The 18,061-nt window shown below is 49.9% G+C and overlaps 1 protein-coding gene across 3 annotated transcripts in view; it reads left to right on the forward strand.

Annotated features, from left to right (window-relative positions):
* Positions 1-13,170, forward strand: part of Catsperd (cation channel sperm associated auxiliary subunit delta) — a 39,942-nt gene extending 26,772 nt beyond the window's left edge. Inside the window, exons 11-22 of one of the 3 annotated variants that reach the window (XM_021149716.2) lie at positions 345-427; positions 1,466-1,642; positions 2,323-2,436; positions 3,334-3,423; positions 4,329-4,387; positions 6,350-6,428; positions 7,784-7,836; positions 8,390-8,464; positions 9,443-9,571; positions 10,872-11,055; positions 11,485-11,642; positions 12,253-13,169. In XM_021149716.2, coding sequence (XP_021005375.1) covers positions 345-427; positions 1,466-1,642; positions 2,323-2,436; positions 3,334-3,423; positions 4,329-4,387; positions 6,350-6,428; positions 7,784-7,836; positions 8,390-8,464; positions 9,443-9,571; positions 10,872-11,055; positions 11,485-11,642; positions 12,253-12,574 — 1,523 coding nt within the window. In that variant the 3' untranslated portion in view covers positions 12,575-13,169. Of the gene's footprint in view, positions 1-344; positions 428-1,465; positions 1,643-2,322; positions 2,437-3,333; positions 3,424-4,328; positions 4,388-6,349; positions 6,429-7,783; positions 7,837-8,389; positions 8,465-9,442; positions 9,572-10,871; positions 11,056-11,484; positions 11,643-12,252 lie in introns of all 3 variants that reach the window. The other 2 variants (XM_021149715.2, XM_021149717.2) reach the window with 2 other exon arrangements.
* Positions 13,171-18,061: the final 4,891 nt, after the last annotated feature.

The following is an 18,061-nucleotide window of genomic DNA, read 5'->3' on the forward strand; positions in this document are numbered from 1 at the left end:
TGTAGACCAGGCTGGCCTCGAACTCAGAAATCCCCCTGCCTCTGCCTCCCAAGTGCTGGGATCAAAGGCGTGCGCCACCATGCCCAGCCCGACATCTGCTAATTTCTTGCCAAGGGTAACTGTGAGGCTATTTGCATGTGTGCCTGGATTAGTATGTGCAGGTCAAAGAACAACTTACAGAACTTCGGGATCACCTTCTATTAAATGGGTCCCAGCAATGAAACTTAGGTCTTCAGGCTTGACAGCAAGCACATCTACCTGCTGAGCCCCCACCCCACCCCACCCCACTCCATCCCCATCGTTTGCATCTCATATCACCCCTCCTTTTTCTTTCTCTTCCCCAGATGCTTACGAGCTGGCTTTTTTGGTAGCAGAAGATCATCTGTACTATGGAAGTCAGAGTTACATGGGAACCTATGTAATCAAAGTGTGTCTGAGCGTTTGGCTAACAGTGGGATGTGAACCTTCCTTCTTAAGCTTGGGTACCATGCCAGTGAAGTGTCCTTTTGTTTTGAGGCAAGGTCTCTTGTAGCTAAGGCTAGACCTATATGTAGCAAGAATGACCCTGGAGTCCTAATCACCCTGCCTCCACCCCTGAGTGCTCTTTTGGCAGACAGCTGCCACCATGCCCAGTTTGGAGGTATCCTGCCCACGAATCCAAGGCTTTATGTATAGTAGGCAAGCATTTTAGCCACTGAGACCCACCCTACACCTCACAGGCCATGTAATCAGGACCAGGCCCCAGGTTAAAACCTTAGAACCAACGGGCAGCGGTGGTGCATGCCTTTAATCCCAGTACTTGGGAGGCATAGGCAGGCGGATTTCTGAGTTCGAGGCCAGCCTGGTCTACAGAATGAGTTCCAGAATAGCCAGGGCTACACAGAGAAACCCTGTCTCAGAAAAACAACAACAACAACAACAAAAAAAAAAACCCCAAAAACTTAGAACCATAAAGCAGAACAAAGAAAAACAGTGAAATATACATATGAAGCAGCGACGACGTTGTCGCTCCTGAGAGGGCATGCAAGGTATGGCCAAGCTCATCCCAAGCCCAAGCCACATTCTATTCATACACACACCAAGCAGACTTGACCCATGGACTCAGGAACTGCAGAGATCACAACTCATAATACCACTGAACCGATGACCTCAGTTCTATCCCCAAGAAAGAACCACATACTGAAAGGAGGGCATTGACTCTCACCAAGTTGTCCTCTGGCCTCTGCCATGTGTGCACCACACAATAAATGAAGGCAATAAAAATGTGCTTGTTAAAGTACTCAGCTAGGCATACTATGCTGGATCTACACTTCATTCACAGTTCTCTGGAGGGTTGACACAGGAGGGTTGCTGTGTTTGTGAGGCCAGCCCAGTGGGCTACAAAGTGAGACCCTGTCCTTTGACACAAGACCGAGAGCAAAGAAGCAGCAATCTGATTTGACCTCAGGACTTGCTTTCCCCATAGCTGCCCCATCAGCCTCTCTGGTCTAAACACACAAGCATCCACTTTGAGGACATCGGCATACTGCAGGTCCTCACCCCTGTTGCTGACCCACACTTTGCAGCCTATGACTTTGACAAGTGTACAGTGAATGTGCAGTCCTCTCTCATGGATGAAAAGCTGGCGCTTCAACCATGTAACGTAGGTGACGCATCCCTAGGACGCAAGTCAATACCCCGTGAGCTTTGTGGTTGTCTGTTTCCGGGGAGCTGGTGTCCCGGGGAACCTAGGGCCTCGTACAATGGAGCTGAATCACCTTTCAGTGTGGTACTCCTTGGGCTCATCTCTACTTTTAGCATGGTCGGGGGGGTGTGGGGGGACTGAAGGAGAAAATCTGAGAGATCCCAGTTCCTTGGGAGGCTATGGTAAAAGGATTACAAATTCTTTTCAAGCTTGGACAACTCTACAAGACTTTGTTTTAAAGAAAAAAAAAATGACCATGGGGCTAAGTGTGTGGCTCAAGGGTGGGTCCCCAATCAAAAATGCCCTGGTGAGTAGCTGGGAGAGGGGACACGAGTGGAGACTATGCATGGCTTATGGCACTGTGCAGGTTCACTACTCAGTAGCGAAAGAAACAAGCGAAAGAAAACATTCTGTAAGACCACGATTTCTAGAAAAGTGTAGCGGGGATGCTTGGCTCCATAAGGCTCTCTGGGAGCACTGGGTCTGGCTGTGGCTTCCAGCAGAAGGAGGAGAAGAGTCCCTGCGTAGCACACAGCATCACCCCTCACCTGTCCTTTGCCTCGGGAGACTGGGCTGGGGAACAGTCTTTCCTGCAGCCTGCCATCTCCTCCATGCCCCGCCCCCCGCCCCGCCCCCAGGTGGAACTTCTGGAAAGCACCATGATCAATACAATGTTCACAATAGATATGAATAGCAAGCTGAAACTGTCTGCCCTCATGATACCCCGGAAGGGCGAGAACCCAACCCCTGTGGTGAGTATGGAGCCCGCCTGCACACGCTTGCCTGGACCATAGGAGGACCCTCAGCCTGTCCCCACATCTTTCTGCCCCACAGGCTACATACTCCATAGTGCTGCCAGGCTGTAACCCCAGAAGTTCTTATTCCTCTCTTCTCCCTTTGCCTTCCCCCTCCACATTAATCCTCTTCCTCCTCCTCCTTTTCCTTTTTCCTTCCTTCTCCCCCTCCTCCATCTCGTTCTCCACCTTTTCCATCATCTCCTCCTCCATCTCCTCTATCATTTCCTCCATCTCATTTTTTTTTTGTTGTTTTTTTGTTTTTTTGTTTTTTTTTTTGTTTTTTCGAGACAGGGTTTCTCTTTGTAGACCTGGCTGTCCTGGAGCTCAGAAATCCGCCTGCCTCTGCCTCCCCAGTGCTGGGATTAAAGGCATGCGCCACCACGCCCGGCTCATTTTTTTTTTTTTTTTTTTTTTTTTTTGTTTTTCGAGACAGGGTTTCTCTGTGTAGCCCTGGCTGTCCTGGANCTCACTTTGTAGACCAGGCTGGCCTCGAACTCAGAAATCCGCCTGCCTCTGCCTCCCCAGTGCTGGGATTAAAGGCATGCGCCACCACGCCCGGCTCATTTTTTTTTTTTTTTGTTTTTGTTTTTGTTTTTGTCTCTTTCCTGCTCCTAGTCAGGGTTCTTCCAGCATACTCCCACTCTCCCTCTCTTGTCCCTGCCATTCTGCTGTGCCTTACAGCTCAGTGACCTTTGGGCTCTAAGACTGTAGCTAATAGGCAGATTCCAGGTGACTAACTATGCTGCACCTAGGAGCTTGTGCTCAGAACCGGCTTCTGTTTGCTGAGGGTACGCAGGGGTCCCCCCAGTGTCTTGTTACCTGGGGGACAACTGTCTGTGCATTCTGTTTCAGGTCATGGTCAGCAATCCCCATGCCCTGGGGTTTAAGGCAAGCCTCAATGAGTTTGGCAATACGTTTGACGGCAACTCTAAGTACAAACTGGTATGTGTCCGTGTCTGTGTTGGGAGTCTAGACTAAAACCCAAGCACACCCCAGGCACCATTTTTTGCTTGTTTGTTTAGTGTTAGAGAGACATAATGTTGCTCTCTAGGCCAGGACAGCCTTGGCAGATATCATCCTGCCCTGACCTCTCAAGGACTGGATGGTAAAAATGGGCCACTGTGCTCAACCCCCCTGTGCCAGCATTGCTGTGCGCTCTGAAAAGATCAATCTCCCTTCTCCCTTCTGACACAGGCCTTGACTTCTCTTCCTTGAGCAAGACAGGCAGCCACCACCCACACATGCCCTGTCACGGGGGAAGTCAGGGAAGCACCATACACAGGAATGTTTAGAGCCATGTTATCTGTTCCCCTGGCACCCATCATGGCAGGAGCTTGGACTTGCGTGTTGCTACCTTGGAACACATGGCCAGTCTACATGACATCACCTTGGTAGGCAGGACTTAGCCAAGCCTATACTTCAAGCAACACCTTGGGATATTAAATGTGGAGCAGGAAGACAGTTGCAGCTCATGGGGGACACCTAGGACTGGTGTCACTCATGACATAGAACATAGTGGGGCTGGACAGCTGATAGATAGGCACCCCCATGGTGCCCACCAGTCACCCTTTCTTACCAGCTCATCCCAATGGGTTGATATACATGTGTCTTTTTTGTTTTGTTTTGTTTTGTTTTGTTTTTCGAGACAGGGTTTCTCTGTATAGCCCTGGCTGTCCTGGAACTCACTTTGTAGACCAGGCTGGCCTCGAACACAGAAACCTGCCTGCCTCTGCCTCCCGAGTGCTGGGATTAAAGGCGTGCGCCACCATGCCCGGCTGACATCCGTGTGTCTTGTCTATCTCCCTCCCTCTGTCTATCTGGTGTCTGCCCCTGCTACCATTTCATAGGATATTGAACTCAAACAGCAGCATCACTGGGGCAACTCAGATTTCAACTTCACTGCCAGGTATGTAACCCAGTCTCGGGGCCCTAGGCTTTCCACACTGATATCTACAGGGGTCCCCAGAGCACAGTAGAAGCGGGGCAGAGCTGCAACCTCAGCTTTGGAACATGATGATAAAATTGATCTGAAGTTCTGTGCGGGGTCTGGGCCCGGACATCCTTGGTGGTGCGCTCACCCAGGATGCATGGAGCTCTAGGTCCAGCACCTCAGGTCCTGAGTGCAGCAGCGTGTAGCTGTGACCTCAGTGCTATGGAAGCAGGAGGAGCAGGAGTTTGAGGTCAGCCTTGGCTGGAAGCCAGCCTGGGTAGAAAAGTGTGTGAGTGTGTGTGTATGTGAGAGAGAGAGAGGGAGAGAGAGAGAGTCTGTGTGTCTGTGTGTGTGTGTGTGAGAGAGAGAGAGAGAAAGAGTCTGTGTGTCTGTGTGTGTGAGAGAGTGTGTGTGTGAATGTGTGTGTATGAGAGAGAGAGAGAGAGAGAGAAGTGCGTAGAGTTAAAATACTTAACAAATCCTTGCACATGGTTTCTTCCCGCCTTAGACCATTTATGTTCCCATGTGTATGAAAGACACACACACAGCCTTATATTCTAAAATGCTTTAAGCAGCACAAGAGCTGGGCAGCTGCCCACCCTCCATGCTGTTAGAATCTACCTCCTATTGATAACCCCATTTAGTACTTACTATGTTTCATGTGGGTTGCTCTTAGCTCCATTAGTCAGCCCTCTGGGCCTCGTTGTCTTGGCCCTTATCCCATGATGGTGCTCTTGTGAGCAAGCACAGCGCTCTCTTTCTCTTTCTCTCTCTCTCTCTCTCCCCAAGCTATTGGCTATGGCATCTATATTCACCAGTCAGAATTAACTTGGGAGCAGGGTTTCAGGGGTTACTTGTAGACTCTTTAGAGCAAAGAGTCTTGAGGGTCCCCAAATTAGCATTAGAATATGAGCAGTATTAAGCCAACCCACTCCATGGGTGTGTGTGAGTGTGTGCCTGTATGAGTATATGTTAATGTCTGTGTGTGTGTATGAGTGTGTGTCTGCGTGTGAGTGTGTGTTGTGTGTAAGTGTTTTGTTGTGTGTGTGTGTATCCTAGTCTGTTTTTGGATGCTCTAATAAACAGTATGACCCAAAGGAACTTGGACAGGAAAGGATTTATTTGGTTTACACATTCCAATCACAGTCCAGCTTTGAGGGAAGCTGAATCAGAAAATGAAGTTGGACTGATGTAGAGGCCATAGAGGACAGCTGCTTCATTGGCTGCTCCTGATGGCTTGCTCAGCTGCTTCCCTCCTCCTCCTCTTCCTCCTCCTCCTCCACTCCTTGTTCTTTTTAAAAATATTTATTTATTATATGTATATGAGTCCACTATAGCTGTCTTCAGACACTACAGAAGAGGAGGGAGTCAGATCTCATGACAGATGGTTGTGAGCCACCATGTAGTTGCAGGGATTTGAGCTCAGGGCCTCTGGAAGAGCAGTTAGTGCTCTTAACTGCTGAGCCATCTCACCAGTCCCCTCTCCTTGTTCTTTGTCTTCTTTTTGGTTTTTCCAAGACATGGTTTCTCTGTGTAGCCCAGGCTGTCCCAGACCACACTCTGTAGACCAGGCTGACCTCAAACTCAGAAATCCGCCTGCCTCTGCCTCCCAAGTGCTGGGATTAAATGTGTGTGCCACCACACCCAGCTCAGCCTGCTTTCTTATACAACCCAGGACTACTCTCCCAGGGATGGCAACACCCACTTTATGCCGAACCCTCCCATATCCATCACTAATCAAGAAAAACACAGGCCAATCTGACTGGGACAGATTCTCAGCTGAGGTTCTCTCTCTTCATGCCAGTGTCAAGTTGACCAGCAAGAGTAGCCATGACAGATATGATAGCAGGCAGATGGACAAAGGGTATAAGATTGAGGGGGTGGACAGATGGATGGTGTGGCAGAATGGGTGAAAGGTTTGTCCCTGTCACATTGCAGCATCAAGCGCCATGCCATCTCCTCCGTAACCGTGGACATAGCTGACAAGACACTTTCGTGTGTGGACCTAAAGCCTCTGGTATGTGCGGATCTGTGTTGCCTAACATTGAGTCCTGTGCTAAGTCACGGGAGCAGGTCCTACCACACTAGATAGGCCCTAGTTTGGAAGCAAAATTACAGTGATATTATCTGGTTGCTGGGGTCACTGTTGCCCACTGCCATTCCTTAGAACCCTCTGCGGAGGTTTCCTGAGAGTCCTCAGCGGAAGTGCTGTTTCTTACTGGTTATCTCTAGAATCATCCGTGGGCAAGAAGAGAAGATAATACTTCTAGAACAGAGGTTCTCAGCCTTCCTAATGTCACGAACCTTCAGTACAATTCCAAATTCTGTGGTGACCCTCAGCCATTAAATTATTTTCATTGCCAGGCAGTGGTGCTGTATGTCTTTGATCCCAGCACCCAGGAGGTAAAGGCAGGTGGATCTGTGAGACTGAGGCCAGCTTGGTCCACAGAGAAAGTTCCAGAACAGCCTGGGCTTCACAGAGAAACCTTGTCTCGAAAAACAAAAACAAAAACTTTATTTCTACTTCATAGACTATAATTTTATTACTGTTAAGAACTGTAATGTGAGGAGAAGGAAGATGGCTGCTGACCTGTACCTGCATAGCATTTTCCAGCCACAAGTAGCTATGATTTCACAAGGTTAGAAATATTGGGATAAAGCTTTTATCATTATCAATTGGCTCTGAAATTTATGTTGGCATCTTGTAAATTATGATATTATTGATACTTAAATCTGATTGGTTAATTTTTTAAAAAAAGAATTATAATGTAAATAGTTGTGGAGACAAGTTTGCTAGAGGGGGCCACAACCCTCAGGTCAAGTACCTCTGTTCTAGATGCTTCCAGAGTCTTGAAAATAACATGCCTGCAAGCAAAAGCCTGTGCATGCATTATTGGCAGCTGTATTATTAACAGTGGGAAAAAGGTGGGGAAACTCAGACAAACAGAATATATGACCTGTATGTCAATCACATATTACTCATCAAGAAGGGATACAGGCCAGGTGTACGTACACCTTTAATCCCAGCACTTGGGAGGCAGAGGCAGGCAGATCTCTGAGTTCGAGGCCAGCCTGGTCTACAGAATGGGTTCCAGAACAGCCAGGGCTATACAGAGAAATCCTGTCTGGAAAAAAAAAAAAAAAAGGAGAAGAGATGCAGTTTTTACACAAAGTTACAATGTGTATGGCTGTGCACTTTTGAGGGGAATCCCTGGAGACATTGCTTCAACTTGGGGTGATGAGGTATGCACTAAAAGGCACTGTGTCAGGATCAGGTGTGGGAGCTTGTCCCACTTAGTACCCCAGCACAGCAGGGTGGACCGTGGCTCCTCATGGAGTGAGTGACCACCTTTCTGCCTCGGTTACTTGCAGTCCACGCTCATCTCAGTTGGCTGTGACATGACAAAGAAAATTGTTGTGCAAAAGTAAGTGTAACAGCCCTGGTGCTGGAGGAGGCAGGGTGGGGCTGGCACATCACTATAGCGAGGTGACCTCAGTCCATCTACTTTTGTATATGCTTAATGGTTCTATAATAAGTCAGAACCCCAAAACCCTACATCCGTGGAAACAGCCCATCCTGGGTCAGGAGGGAATTAGCCAGCCACAGTGAGTAAGTGTGTGTGTGTGTGTGTGTGAGACTGTATGATCATGTGGGTGTGAAAGTAGAAATTCTTTCAAAGTGCCAAAGTGTCACACCCCTGGAGGTGGCATTACACATGTTGTGAGCCCCTCCCCAGTGTAAGCCATCTCTGTAAGCTTCACATTTTCAACTGATTAAGAAGGCTTTGGGATCCTTCCTGGCATCATCATGAGTGCCTGCCCTCCAAAGCCCGGGGCCAGGTATCCCAGCTTCTGCCCACCCCACCCCCACCCCCAGCCTGGCTGGTGATCCTCTAGTGCCCTGCCCTGCCGCCACCACTGTCATGTCCCAGAGTCTCCAGTCCCTTTGCTGGGTCTGCCCACTTCTCTCCACTACAGCAAGATCTCCGCCTGCACCATGGGAATCCTGAACCCCGTGCAGCTGCAGAAGAACTACACTTACACCATTGAGAAGTAAGTCCCATGCTGCACACCTCCCAGTCCTCCACACCCTGGGAGAGAGACCCCAGGGAACAAGGGTGATTGATTTAAAACTGAATCGGCCCAGGGGCACCTTGCTAGTGGGTACAGGGGGCCCTCCCTTCACAAGGCTTCTCCTTTGACATGGCATGTTGCCTCAAGCGAAGCCTCAGCCACCCGAATCAAAGTAAAACCAAGATCCAGCATTGAAGATGTGGTCCCGAGCTCGGTGCCCCACATCTGGGACTCACCCAGGACCCTCTGGGCTCCACAGGGCCTTCACAGCTCTGCCCTGTGCAGCACACACAGCTTGTGGGCTAGACACAGGCTGGTTCCACCTCACACCCGCTGCTGTCCTCAGTGGTTGCCCCCAGTCCCGGAATCTTCTGTGAAAAGAGGCTACACTTTGACCAATGGCCTAGCACAGGCTCTCACCATGAGGCCAGGCCTCACCCTCTCTGTGTGACCCCTCAGTCAGGGGCCATCAACTGCCACTGAGGCTGAACCTTCATCAATGGCCTCTTGTGGCCTCTCAGTGCCTTCACGCTGTCAGAACCAGCCCCACCTGGGTGACCCTTGCATGTTACCAAGTTTTTGCTGCAGCACAAGGTATGACCTTGGCCGCCTGGAACCTTAGCTTCTGTGTGAGGAAACACTTCTCAGAAGATTTTTGCCTCAATGATGCGAAAGCCCAGTGGTTTGCTTTTAGCTTGCTTATAGAACCTAGGACCACTGGCCCAGGGATGGCTCCACCCACAATGGGCTGGGCCCTCCCCCATCAGTCTTACCAGACAGGAGTCTGGGAGAAAGAAGGTGGAGCAGGTTCAGTTTTAGGTCAGCCCTGGGCTGGGGAGAGTTCAGTGGCGGTCAGGACTGAGTTCAACTTCTGGAACCTGTGATTTAGAAAATAAACAAACGTGAGTTGCCGCGGCTGGCTGGCGGCTGGTCACTGTGTGCCTTGTCTCTTCAAAGGGAAGCATATGACCCCATCAACCACAATGGTGAAGCCCAGGATGACCTGATAGTATTTTACGAGTACAAGGACCTGGGCTGCCCGCGCCTAGTCTACTACGACAAGCCGTGGAAACCTGTGGTGGAACTGTAAGACCCCGGCCGTTCCCTCCCCCTTGGACAGCTTCTCCTCCTTGCCCCTCTCTCCTCACTGGCCTTTCACACCAACTCTGGCTGTCCTGAGCCAGCCCCATAGCTGGCTCAGCTACTGAGCCAGAAGCTAAGGCAGCACACCCCCAGGTTGTAGTGTGAGACACACTTTCATCCCCGGGGTTGCTTCCTCTTGACTTGAGATCCACACAGTGGCCCTCTGACTATTTTTGTTCATATGATACCAGCCTCTAACCCACTATGTAGCTCAGCCTGGCCTCGAACTACTCCTGCTTCAACCTTCCAGGTACTGCAATGTCTTATGCCACTTTACCAGGATTGCATCTTTTCTTCCGACCCCTTCTATGCAGTCTGTGGTTTCCTTTCATCTACTTCACTCCCAACTCCTTCCCCCCACCTGGAGCACTGTTTGAGTTTCCATGATTGGTTGTTGGGTTTTGAAGGATGATTAGGAGTTTGTCAGGCAGATGATGATAATGAAGTCACGGCCACATAGAGACTCAAAGACACTCAGATAGGTGCAGTTGTAGATACTTGTGATCCTAGAACTCAGGAAGTTGAGGCAGGATTGGGTTACACAGCAGGATTCTGTCTTTAAAAGAAAACTTTGCTAGGCAGCTGTGGCACATGTCTTTAATCCCAGCACTTGGGAGGCAGAGGCAGGAGGATTTCTGAGTTTGAGGTCAGCCTGGTCTACAGAGTGAGTTTCAGGACAGCCAGGACTACACAGAGAAACCCTGTCTCGAAAAAAAAAAAAAAAAAAAAAGAAAAAGGAAAAAAAGAAAATCTTGCTAAAAAGTTGTGTGGAGGCTGAATACATGCAGACTTTCTCCTAAATATACAGAAATTTGGGGAGTGTATGTGACTGCTTGCTAAAGCTTTCTGGAGGTAGAACTTCTGTAGTTGCTGGAAGCTGTCAGATAAGTTGCGATCACCTCTGACTATCTGGAAGCTTCAATGACCATGTTGCTAAGAGCTGTCTTTGGAACATGATTCTGTCCTGTGACAGTTTTAAGGCAGTGTCTCACTTAGCCTGGTCACAAACTCACTCTACAACCAAGGTTAGCTTGGAGCTCCTGCACAGACACCCCCAGGAGTGCTGTGTGACCACAGGCATGGACCATCAGACGTGGCTTTCCATAGCCTTGAAGTCCTGTCTAGGTTGGCCGATGACCCCATGAGTGTCCTCCGGTCCAGATGACCCTGTCAGTGTCCTCCTGTAGGGTTGACCCCATCGCTGTCCTGTGGTTGAGGCTGTCAGCCTCGCCTTGTGTTGCAGGTGGAAGAATGGGATTGTAGAAGAAATCATGAACGCAGAGTATGTCATCTCGGAGATAAATGGACTAGCCACCTATTCATACTCCTTGACAGCTGCCACTGCAAACTGCCGGTCACAGCCCCAGAACTGGAGCACCTTTGAATCGGATATTGAGAAGGAAGAACCTTTCCTCTGGAACAGAGAGGTAGGCGCACTTGCCCCCACTGTCCACTGTCACCAGAACACATGAAACCCTGGCACCTTTGCCGCTGTGCGCCGGTTTCAGTCATCCCATCATATCCCTGTGGTGTTGGAGACTGAAGAGCAAGTTCGAGGCCAGCCTAGGCTTCACAAAAGTCTCTCAGATAAGGTAACGACCACTTAAAAGACTGGTTTTCTGAATAAGATCATATTCCGAGGTCACACAATTCATGCCTGTGTGGTTGGCGAGGCGATTGAATATCCTGCCAGGAGTCCTGGGAAGGGCAGAGGGAGGAGGCTTCGAGGGTTATGAAGCCCAAGACCCTACATACATGGGTTTGCTTAGAAGTTGAGGGGAAGTGAGTATGTGCTGTGTGAAGACAAAGGCCAAGACCAAGGCCATCGGGAATAGCACCTCTGTCCTTGTCCCCAGAACTATGTCAGCTGCCATGAAGACAACAAGGACAACCCCCTGCTGTGGCCGAATGTCGAGTATCAGGTCTTAGGTGGCCGGACAAACAACAGGGTTATTTTTGGCCAAAGAAATGGGATCTATACCTTCCATCTGTCTGTGGTGGATCCATACTACAGGTGAGTGGGGGGGACAATGCCCCTGGGGGGCCTCGAGGAGAGAGAGGTGCGGCACAGATCCTGGTGTGGTAGTGCACCTCACTCATCCCAATGATAGGGAGCTGGGCAGACACAGGAAGGACCTAGAGTTCAAGGCCATCCTTGGCTACATATCTAGTTTGGGCTACAAGAGACCTGTGTCAAAACTCACACACAGAGGCAGCTAGCGCTGTAGCTACCTCCTAGGGGAGGTTTTGCCTGCTCTTCCTGTTCCTGCTCTCTATCCCCCTGACACTTGGGGCTTCTTGCCCTCACTAAAGACTCCCTCCCCTCGCCAAGGCTGTGTATCCTCTGTGTGACTAACCTTCAACTTCAGCACTTCAGCTTTGTCCTTCCCCCCACCATTGTCCTCCTCTTGGGAAAGCTGAAGACCTGTTAACTGCATTTTTCTCTCTATCTCTGATGAAATTGTCCTAGTATTCCCTGGGCAAAACTCCAAAACCAAAGCAAGCAAGCAAGCAAGCCTTAACACCCTCACACAGAGAGATTCAGCTGTGTGATCAAAGGATGAGTGTTGCCATCTAGGACCCAGATTTACAACCTGACAGGCTGTGTCCGCTGTCCCCTGCAGCTACTGCAACCTGAACACCATATTCAGCGTGTACGTGCACGGGGCCTTACCGGTGACGAAGTTCCAACCATCGCTCACCATCCTCCTGATGGTCACCACAACGCTGCTGACTGCGTGGCTGGCCTATGCTATCCCCAAACAGCTGAGGAGTGAGAAAGGCCAGCGACTTTTGGGTTTCTGCTACCAGATACTCCAGTTCTGCCTAGGGGTCTGCTTCTGCACCTGGCTTCGTGGCAAACTGAGACAGTGGCTGCGCCCCAGAAGGGTGAAAGACCGGAACAGAGGCAAGATGCGAGTTGCCCAGAAACATCCAGAGACATAGGGGCCACCCTAGACTCAGAGTGAGCTCCAGTGAGAGGCCTTTCCCTTCCCCTCCACTTGTGTCCATGTTGGCTTTTGTCCCAATAAATTGTTAACAATGAAGGGATCAGGTTGATAAGTGCCAAGGCACGCTCCAGCTTCTCACTGGGGACCACTTCTGACCACGCCCCTCTTTGTCCTGGCTCCCTTTCTCTTTCCCTTGCTCTCCTAGTGCTTGTGAGACTGTAGGGGAAGAGCTCAGAAGGAAGCCAGTTGGGGCAGGGTCCTCTAGGTCAGAAGCATGAGTAGGGGGAAGTGAGTGTTGGGTTGGGTGACTCATTCCAACTGTCCTTATTGCTGAGCTGTGGAGTGAAGGCACTGGGAAAGGATGGGACAATAGTAAATGGCTTACCCAGCAGGAAGTACCGATATCACGGCTGGGGACTTGGGCCACCTGACTGAAACTTCCCAAGATCACCCCCCACACAGCCCATGGTGATGGAGCACCCTAAATGAAGAGTCCAAGAGAAGCCTCTTGGCCTACACTGTGTTTGACAACAGGAAGAGAGGCTAGGGATTCATAGGGTGTCCCTGAGAACAGTAAGTCACATGATCTCACTGGTATTTATTTACTTGGATTTTGATGTCTTCTCCTGAGATAGGGTTTCTCTGTGTAGCCCTGGCTGTCCTAGACCTCACTCTGTAGACCAGGCTGGCCTTGAACTCACGGAGATCCTCCTGCCTCTGCCTCCCAAGTGCTGGGGTCAAAGGTGTGTACCTTTCCACATCTTTTTGGGGTTTATGAGATTGCAGGGTGCCTGTGCAGGTGCCTGGGATGAGATCAGGTTAAAAATAAGCCAGTGGGGGCTGGTGAGATGGCTCAGTGGGTAAGAGCACCCGACTGCTCTTCCGAAGGTCCAGAGTTCAAATCCCAGCAACCACATGGTGGCTCACAACCATCCGTAAAGAGATCTGGCGCCCTCTTCTGGAGTGTCTGAAGACAGCTACAGTGTACTTACATATAATAAATAAATAAATCTTTAAAAAAAAAAAATAAGCCAGCGGCCACACGGCTCATGTGTGGGGCTTGAGAGGAGTCTCAGTCACTGTTCCATCACTGTGAGGATGTGAGGATCTGGAATCACTGAAGGACCACCCCAGACCCAGAGAGTATACAAAGACAAAGAACATTTATTCTGCAGAGACAACCAGCAGCAACTCTTGTGCAAAATGGCGACCTCAGACGAAGGTGTGCAGGCCCTCTTATAGGGAACTAAGGGAGCTCTCTAGAAGAACCAGATAATCTCTAATGTGGCAGCGGCAAAGCAGTAACATTAATACAGCTTTGATTGGCAACTATGTTAGTTTTATTTTTAGAGAACATGATAGGTAATCTAAAATTTCATTGGTGGGTCACGGGGGTCGGCTTCTGATTGGCTTGTGCTGGGTGGCCAGTGGTCTACATTTTTTTTTAAAGATTTGTTTATTTTTTTTCCTTTTTTTAAATTTACATTTCAAATGTCATTCCCTTTCCTAGTTTCCCCTCCAAAAATCCCCTATCCCATCCCCCCTCCCCCTGCTCCCCAAACCACCCACTCCTGCTTCCTGGCCCTAGCAGTCCTCTATACTAGGGCATATGATCTTTGCAAGACCAAGGGCCTCTCCTCCCATTGATGACCAACTAGGCCATTCTCAGTTACATACGCAGCTAGAGCCATGAGTCTCTCCATGTGTTTTCTTTGATCGGTGGTTTAGTCCCAGGGAGCTCTGGGGTTACTGGTTAGTTCATATTGTTGTTCCTCCTAAGGGGCTGCAAACCCCTTCAGCTCCTTGGGTACTTTCTCTACCTCCTTCATTGGAGACCCTGTGCTCCGTCTTCTAGATGGCTGTGAGCATCCATTTCTGTATTAGTCAGGCACTGGCAGAGCCTCTTAGGAGACAGCTTTATCAGGCTCATGTCAACAAACTCTTGTTGGCATATGCAATAGTGTCTGGGTTTGGTGGTGGTTTATGGGATGGATCTCCGGGTAGGGCAGTCTCTGGATGGTCATTCCTTCAGTCTCTGCTCTGAACTTTGTCTCTGTAACTCTAAGATTTATTTATTTTATGTATATGAGTATACTGTAGCTGTCTTCAGACACACCAGAAGAGGGCATCAGATCCCATTACAGATGGTTGTGAGCCACCATGTAGTTGCTGGGAATTGAACTCAGGACCTCTGGAAGAGCAGTCAGTGCTCTTAACCTCTGAGCCATCTCTCCAGCCCAGTGGTCTACATCCTTAACCACAGGATGAGATAGGGCTGCCCAGCACAGAGGGCCCAAGTTAAGAGATTTTCCCTTCTTGTGGCTATCTCTAGGCTCTTCTTTGGGAGGGAGTTTTCTGACCTTGTTCCTGGAATTTATGGTCTGTTCCTGGAGCTGGTGACCTATGGCCTAGTTCCTGGGACTGGTGGCTTTCTTTTTGAAATCAGGTGTGGTCCTAAAATGGAGACAAATGTCATCCTTTCAAAGAGACACCATGACCGTGGCCACTCTTAACTGCGAGCTGGCTTACCAGTTAGGAGTGTTAGTCCATAATCATCATGGCTGGAGCAGACAGGCACAGGAGCAGTTAGCAGCTGGAGAGTTACACGGGGCCTGCTGCGAGCCCTTGAACCTCCTCCAGCAAGACCACATCCCCTCATCCTTCCCTAGCAGTCCAGTAACTGTGGACTGAGCATTGACATATGGGCCTGAGGGGCATGCTCACTCTGACACCATGGGAAGAGTCTTTCTATGATGAACTGGGCTTCCAGTAAAAACCAGAGAAGCTGCAGGTTTCAGGCTGGGCAGGACAAAGGCTGCATGCATTTGGGCTCTGCTCAGTGCTAAGTCAACATTTGCGCCAGATCTCTGTCTGCAAACCCACAGCTGTCTTTGAGCTGATCCTGGACCCAGTGAGTAGAGTGTGTAGCATGCACCAAGCCCCGGGGTTTGAAAACCCAACCACCCAGGCTGAGTGTGTTGACATGATGATGCATGTCATCCTAGCAGAAGGCAGAGGCAGAGGCAGAGGCAGGAGGGTCAGTTCAGAGTCCTCCTCAGCCATGCAGTGAGTTTGAGGACAGCCTGGATCACATGAGGCCCCCCCCCCATCTAAAACAGTAATAATTATTATTCTGTCTATGCTGGTGTCCAATTGCAGCCAACATCAATTGTGTTGAAATTCTTGAGGCTCCAGCCAGATTCTTGGGAGCATGGATGGGGCTTGACAATGTAAAGAAACGCAGTTGTCACCTCATAGGGGATAAGAGAGTTATATTCTGAAGCTGAATATGCCTCGGATGCCAAGAGCACGGTTCCCCAAATACCACAAGGGACAGCCGTGGAGAGTACTAATAGAAAGAGGACGCGGAAAGTCACTGTTCAGCACTTCACAAGGACATCGATCGGCATGCACACTAGGTTGCCAGTAACCCCAAAGCTGAAAACTTCTGCTGTGGGTCTCAGACGATGATGCCCGACCTCATCCTTAGCCTTGGGACAGGTAGAAGCCAGTGGTCTCTTTATGCAGTTCAAAAAGACTCACCCAGCTGATACAAGGACAGCGATGACACGGAAGTGACTAATGAATGGCTGTTGTCTTAGTCAGTGTTCTGTGGTGTGAAGAGACACCATGACCACAGGGCAGCATGGAATTAGCGTTTCAGAGGTTGAGTACATTGTGAGAAGCATGGTGGAATGCAAGCAGACATGGTGCTAGAGACAAAGCTGAAAGTTCTACATCCTGATCCACAGGCAGCAGGGAGAGACTGGGATACACTAGCCAGATTTGAGCTGATAAAACTTCAAAGCCGCTGGGCATTGGCATCACATGCCTTTAATCCCAGCACTTGGGAGGCAGAAGCAGGCAGATTTCTTTGTTCTCAGATGTACTTCTTCAACCAACGCCACACCTCCTAATAGTATCACTTCCTATGGACCAGGCATTCACACAGGAGTCTACAGGGTGGCGTGGGTGGCAGGGAGAGTGGGCAAACCACACCAGCTGTTAAGGGGCTAAACAGTCCATAATTTGGCTCTGGATCTGCAACATTCCAACCCTCTAATGTCGGATGTTCTAACCACCAGTCTTAGAGATTCTTCCCACAGGGGTGGATTTTCTCCCTTTCCAGGAATCTCAGATCACAGGCTCCATCTCCTTACTATGGCTGAGTTCCCCTGTAGCCAGAGTGGGGAACAGAGCGCCTGGTTCAATGCATACATGCTGGCGAGACTGGACTGGGTGGAGGATGCGTCCTTCATTCCTCCTTGGATTCCCAGTCCCAAGACTGAACTGACCCTTGTCGCTGCTGCCACCGCCGCAGCCTCCTCCTCCTCCTGCTTCCCTCCCTCTCCCCCTCCTCCTCCCTTGAACAGTGCACCCTTGTCCTGCGGGACTCTCGGGTCCAGGAAGCTCTCCGCGGAATGAGGGAGTCCTTTAAACACCGCACAGCTCTGGTGCTGGCGACCAGAGCACTAGATGTCGCCCAGACGACCTACAAGTCCTGGGCAGGGCCGATGCATGCAAGCTTGAGGACATGAGTTCAGCTCCCCAGAATCCACAGAGAAGCCGGATGCAGGGTCTGTGACTTCAGAACTGGGAAGCCGGCTCAGTGCGGGAAGGGCTTTGTGATCCTAAGACTGCAGTTTGTTCCCCTCAACAGCTGAACAGCAGCGCTGCTGGGCCGGGGTGCATGGCGGCACATGACGGCGCCGGGATTGCAGGACAGGGCGCAGGGGTACCGTTAGGTAAAGTGAGGAAGACACCTGATGCCTACCTTTGGCCCCTCATTGACGCGCACGCACACGCATGGGCGGGCATTCACGCACGAGCGCGCTCTGGCTCTGACATAGCAGTCCTCTGCTGCTCCCCAGTGGTCACTGTGCAAAACCTCTTTCAAGTTTGGATTTGGGGATCTAGAGGCGTCACAGGTTCTGTCCACATATCCAGTACAGGACAAGGGGAGGTAGGAGGATCTCCCACAAATTTGTGCTAGCCTGGGCTAGTGTGAAACCCTGTGTCAGAAATACAACCAACCAGCGCATGGCAGTAAAGGCATACATGCACCTCACAACCCAGCTCGGGAACTGGAGCAGCAGGGTCAAAGGGTAAAGTTTATCTTCGACTACATAGGGAGTGGTGCGAGGCCAGCCCGGGCTGCATGAGTCCCTGGCTCAAAATAATAATAATAATAATAATAATAATAATAATAAACAATAATAAGACGACAAACCTACTCTCAAAGGAAGGGAAGCTGTGTTCCTGTCCCCTGTAGGAACTGCGATATACTTCCACTGAAGACAAGCTACGTTGGTTTTGATTGACACATGTCCTACTGGAGATGAAATGGACCCCTATTTCTGGATGAGAAGTGAGCCAAAGAACTTGAGCTATTTCTTTTCTCTTTTCTTCTTCTTCTTCTTCTTCTTCTTCTTCTTCTTCTTCTTCTTCTTCTTCTTCTTCTCTCTCTCTCTCTCTCTCTCTC

Source organism: Mus caroli, chromosome 17 (assembly GCF_900094665.2).
Source record: "Mus caroli chromosome 17, CAROLI_EIJ_v1.1, whole genome shotgun sequence".
Taxonomy (NCBI): Eukaryota; Metazoa; Chordata; class Mammalia; order Rodentia; family Muridae; genus Mus; species Mus caroli.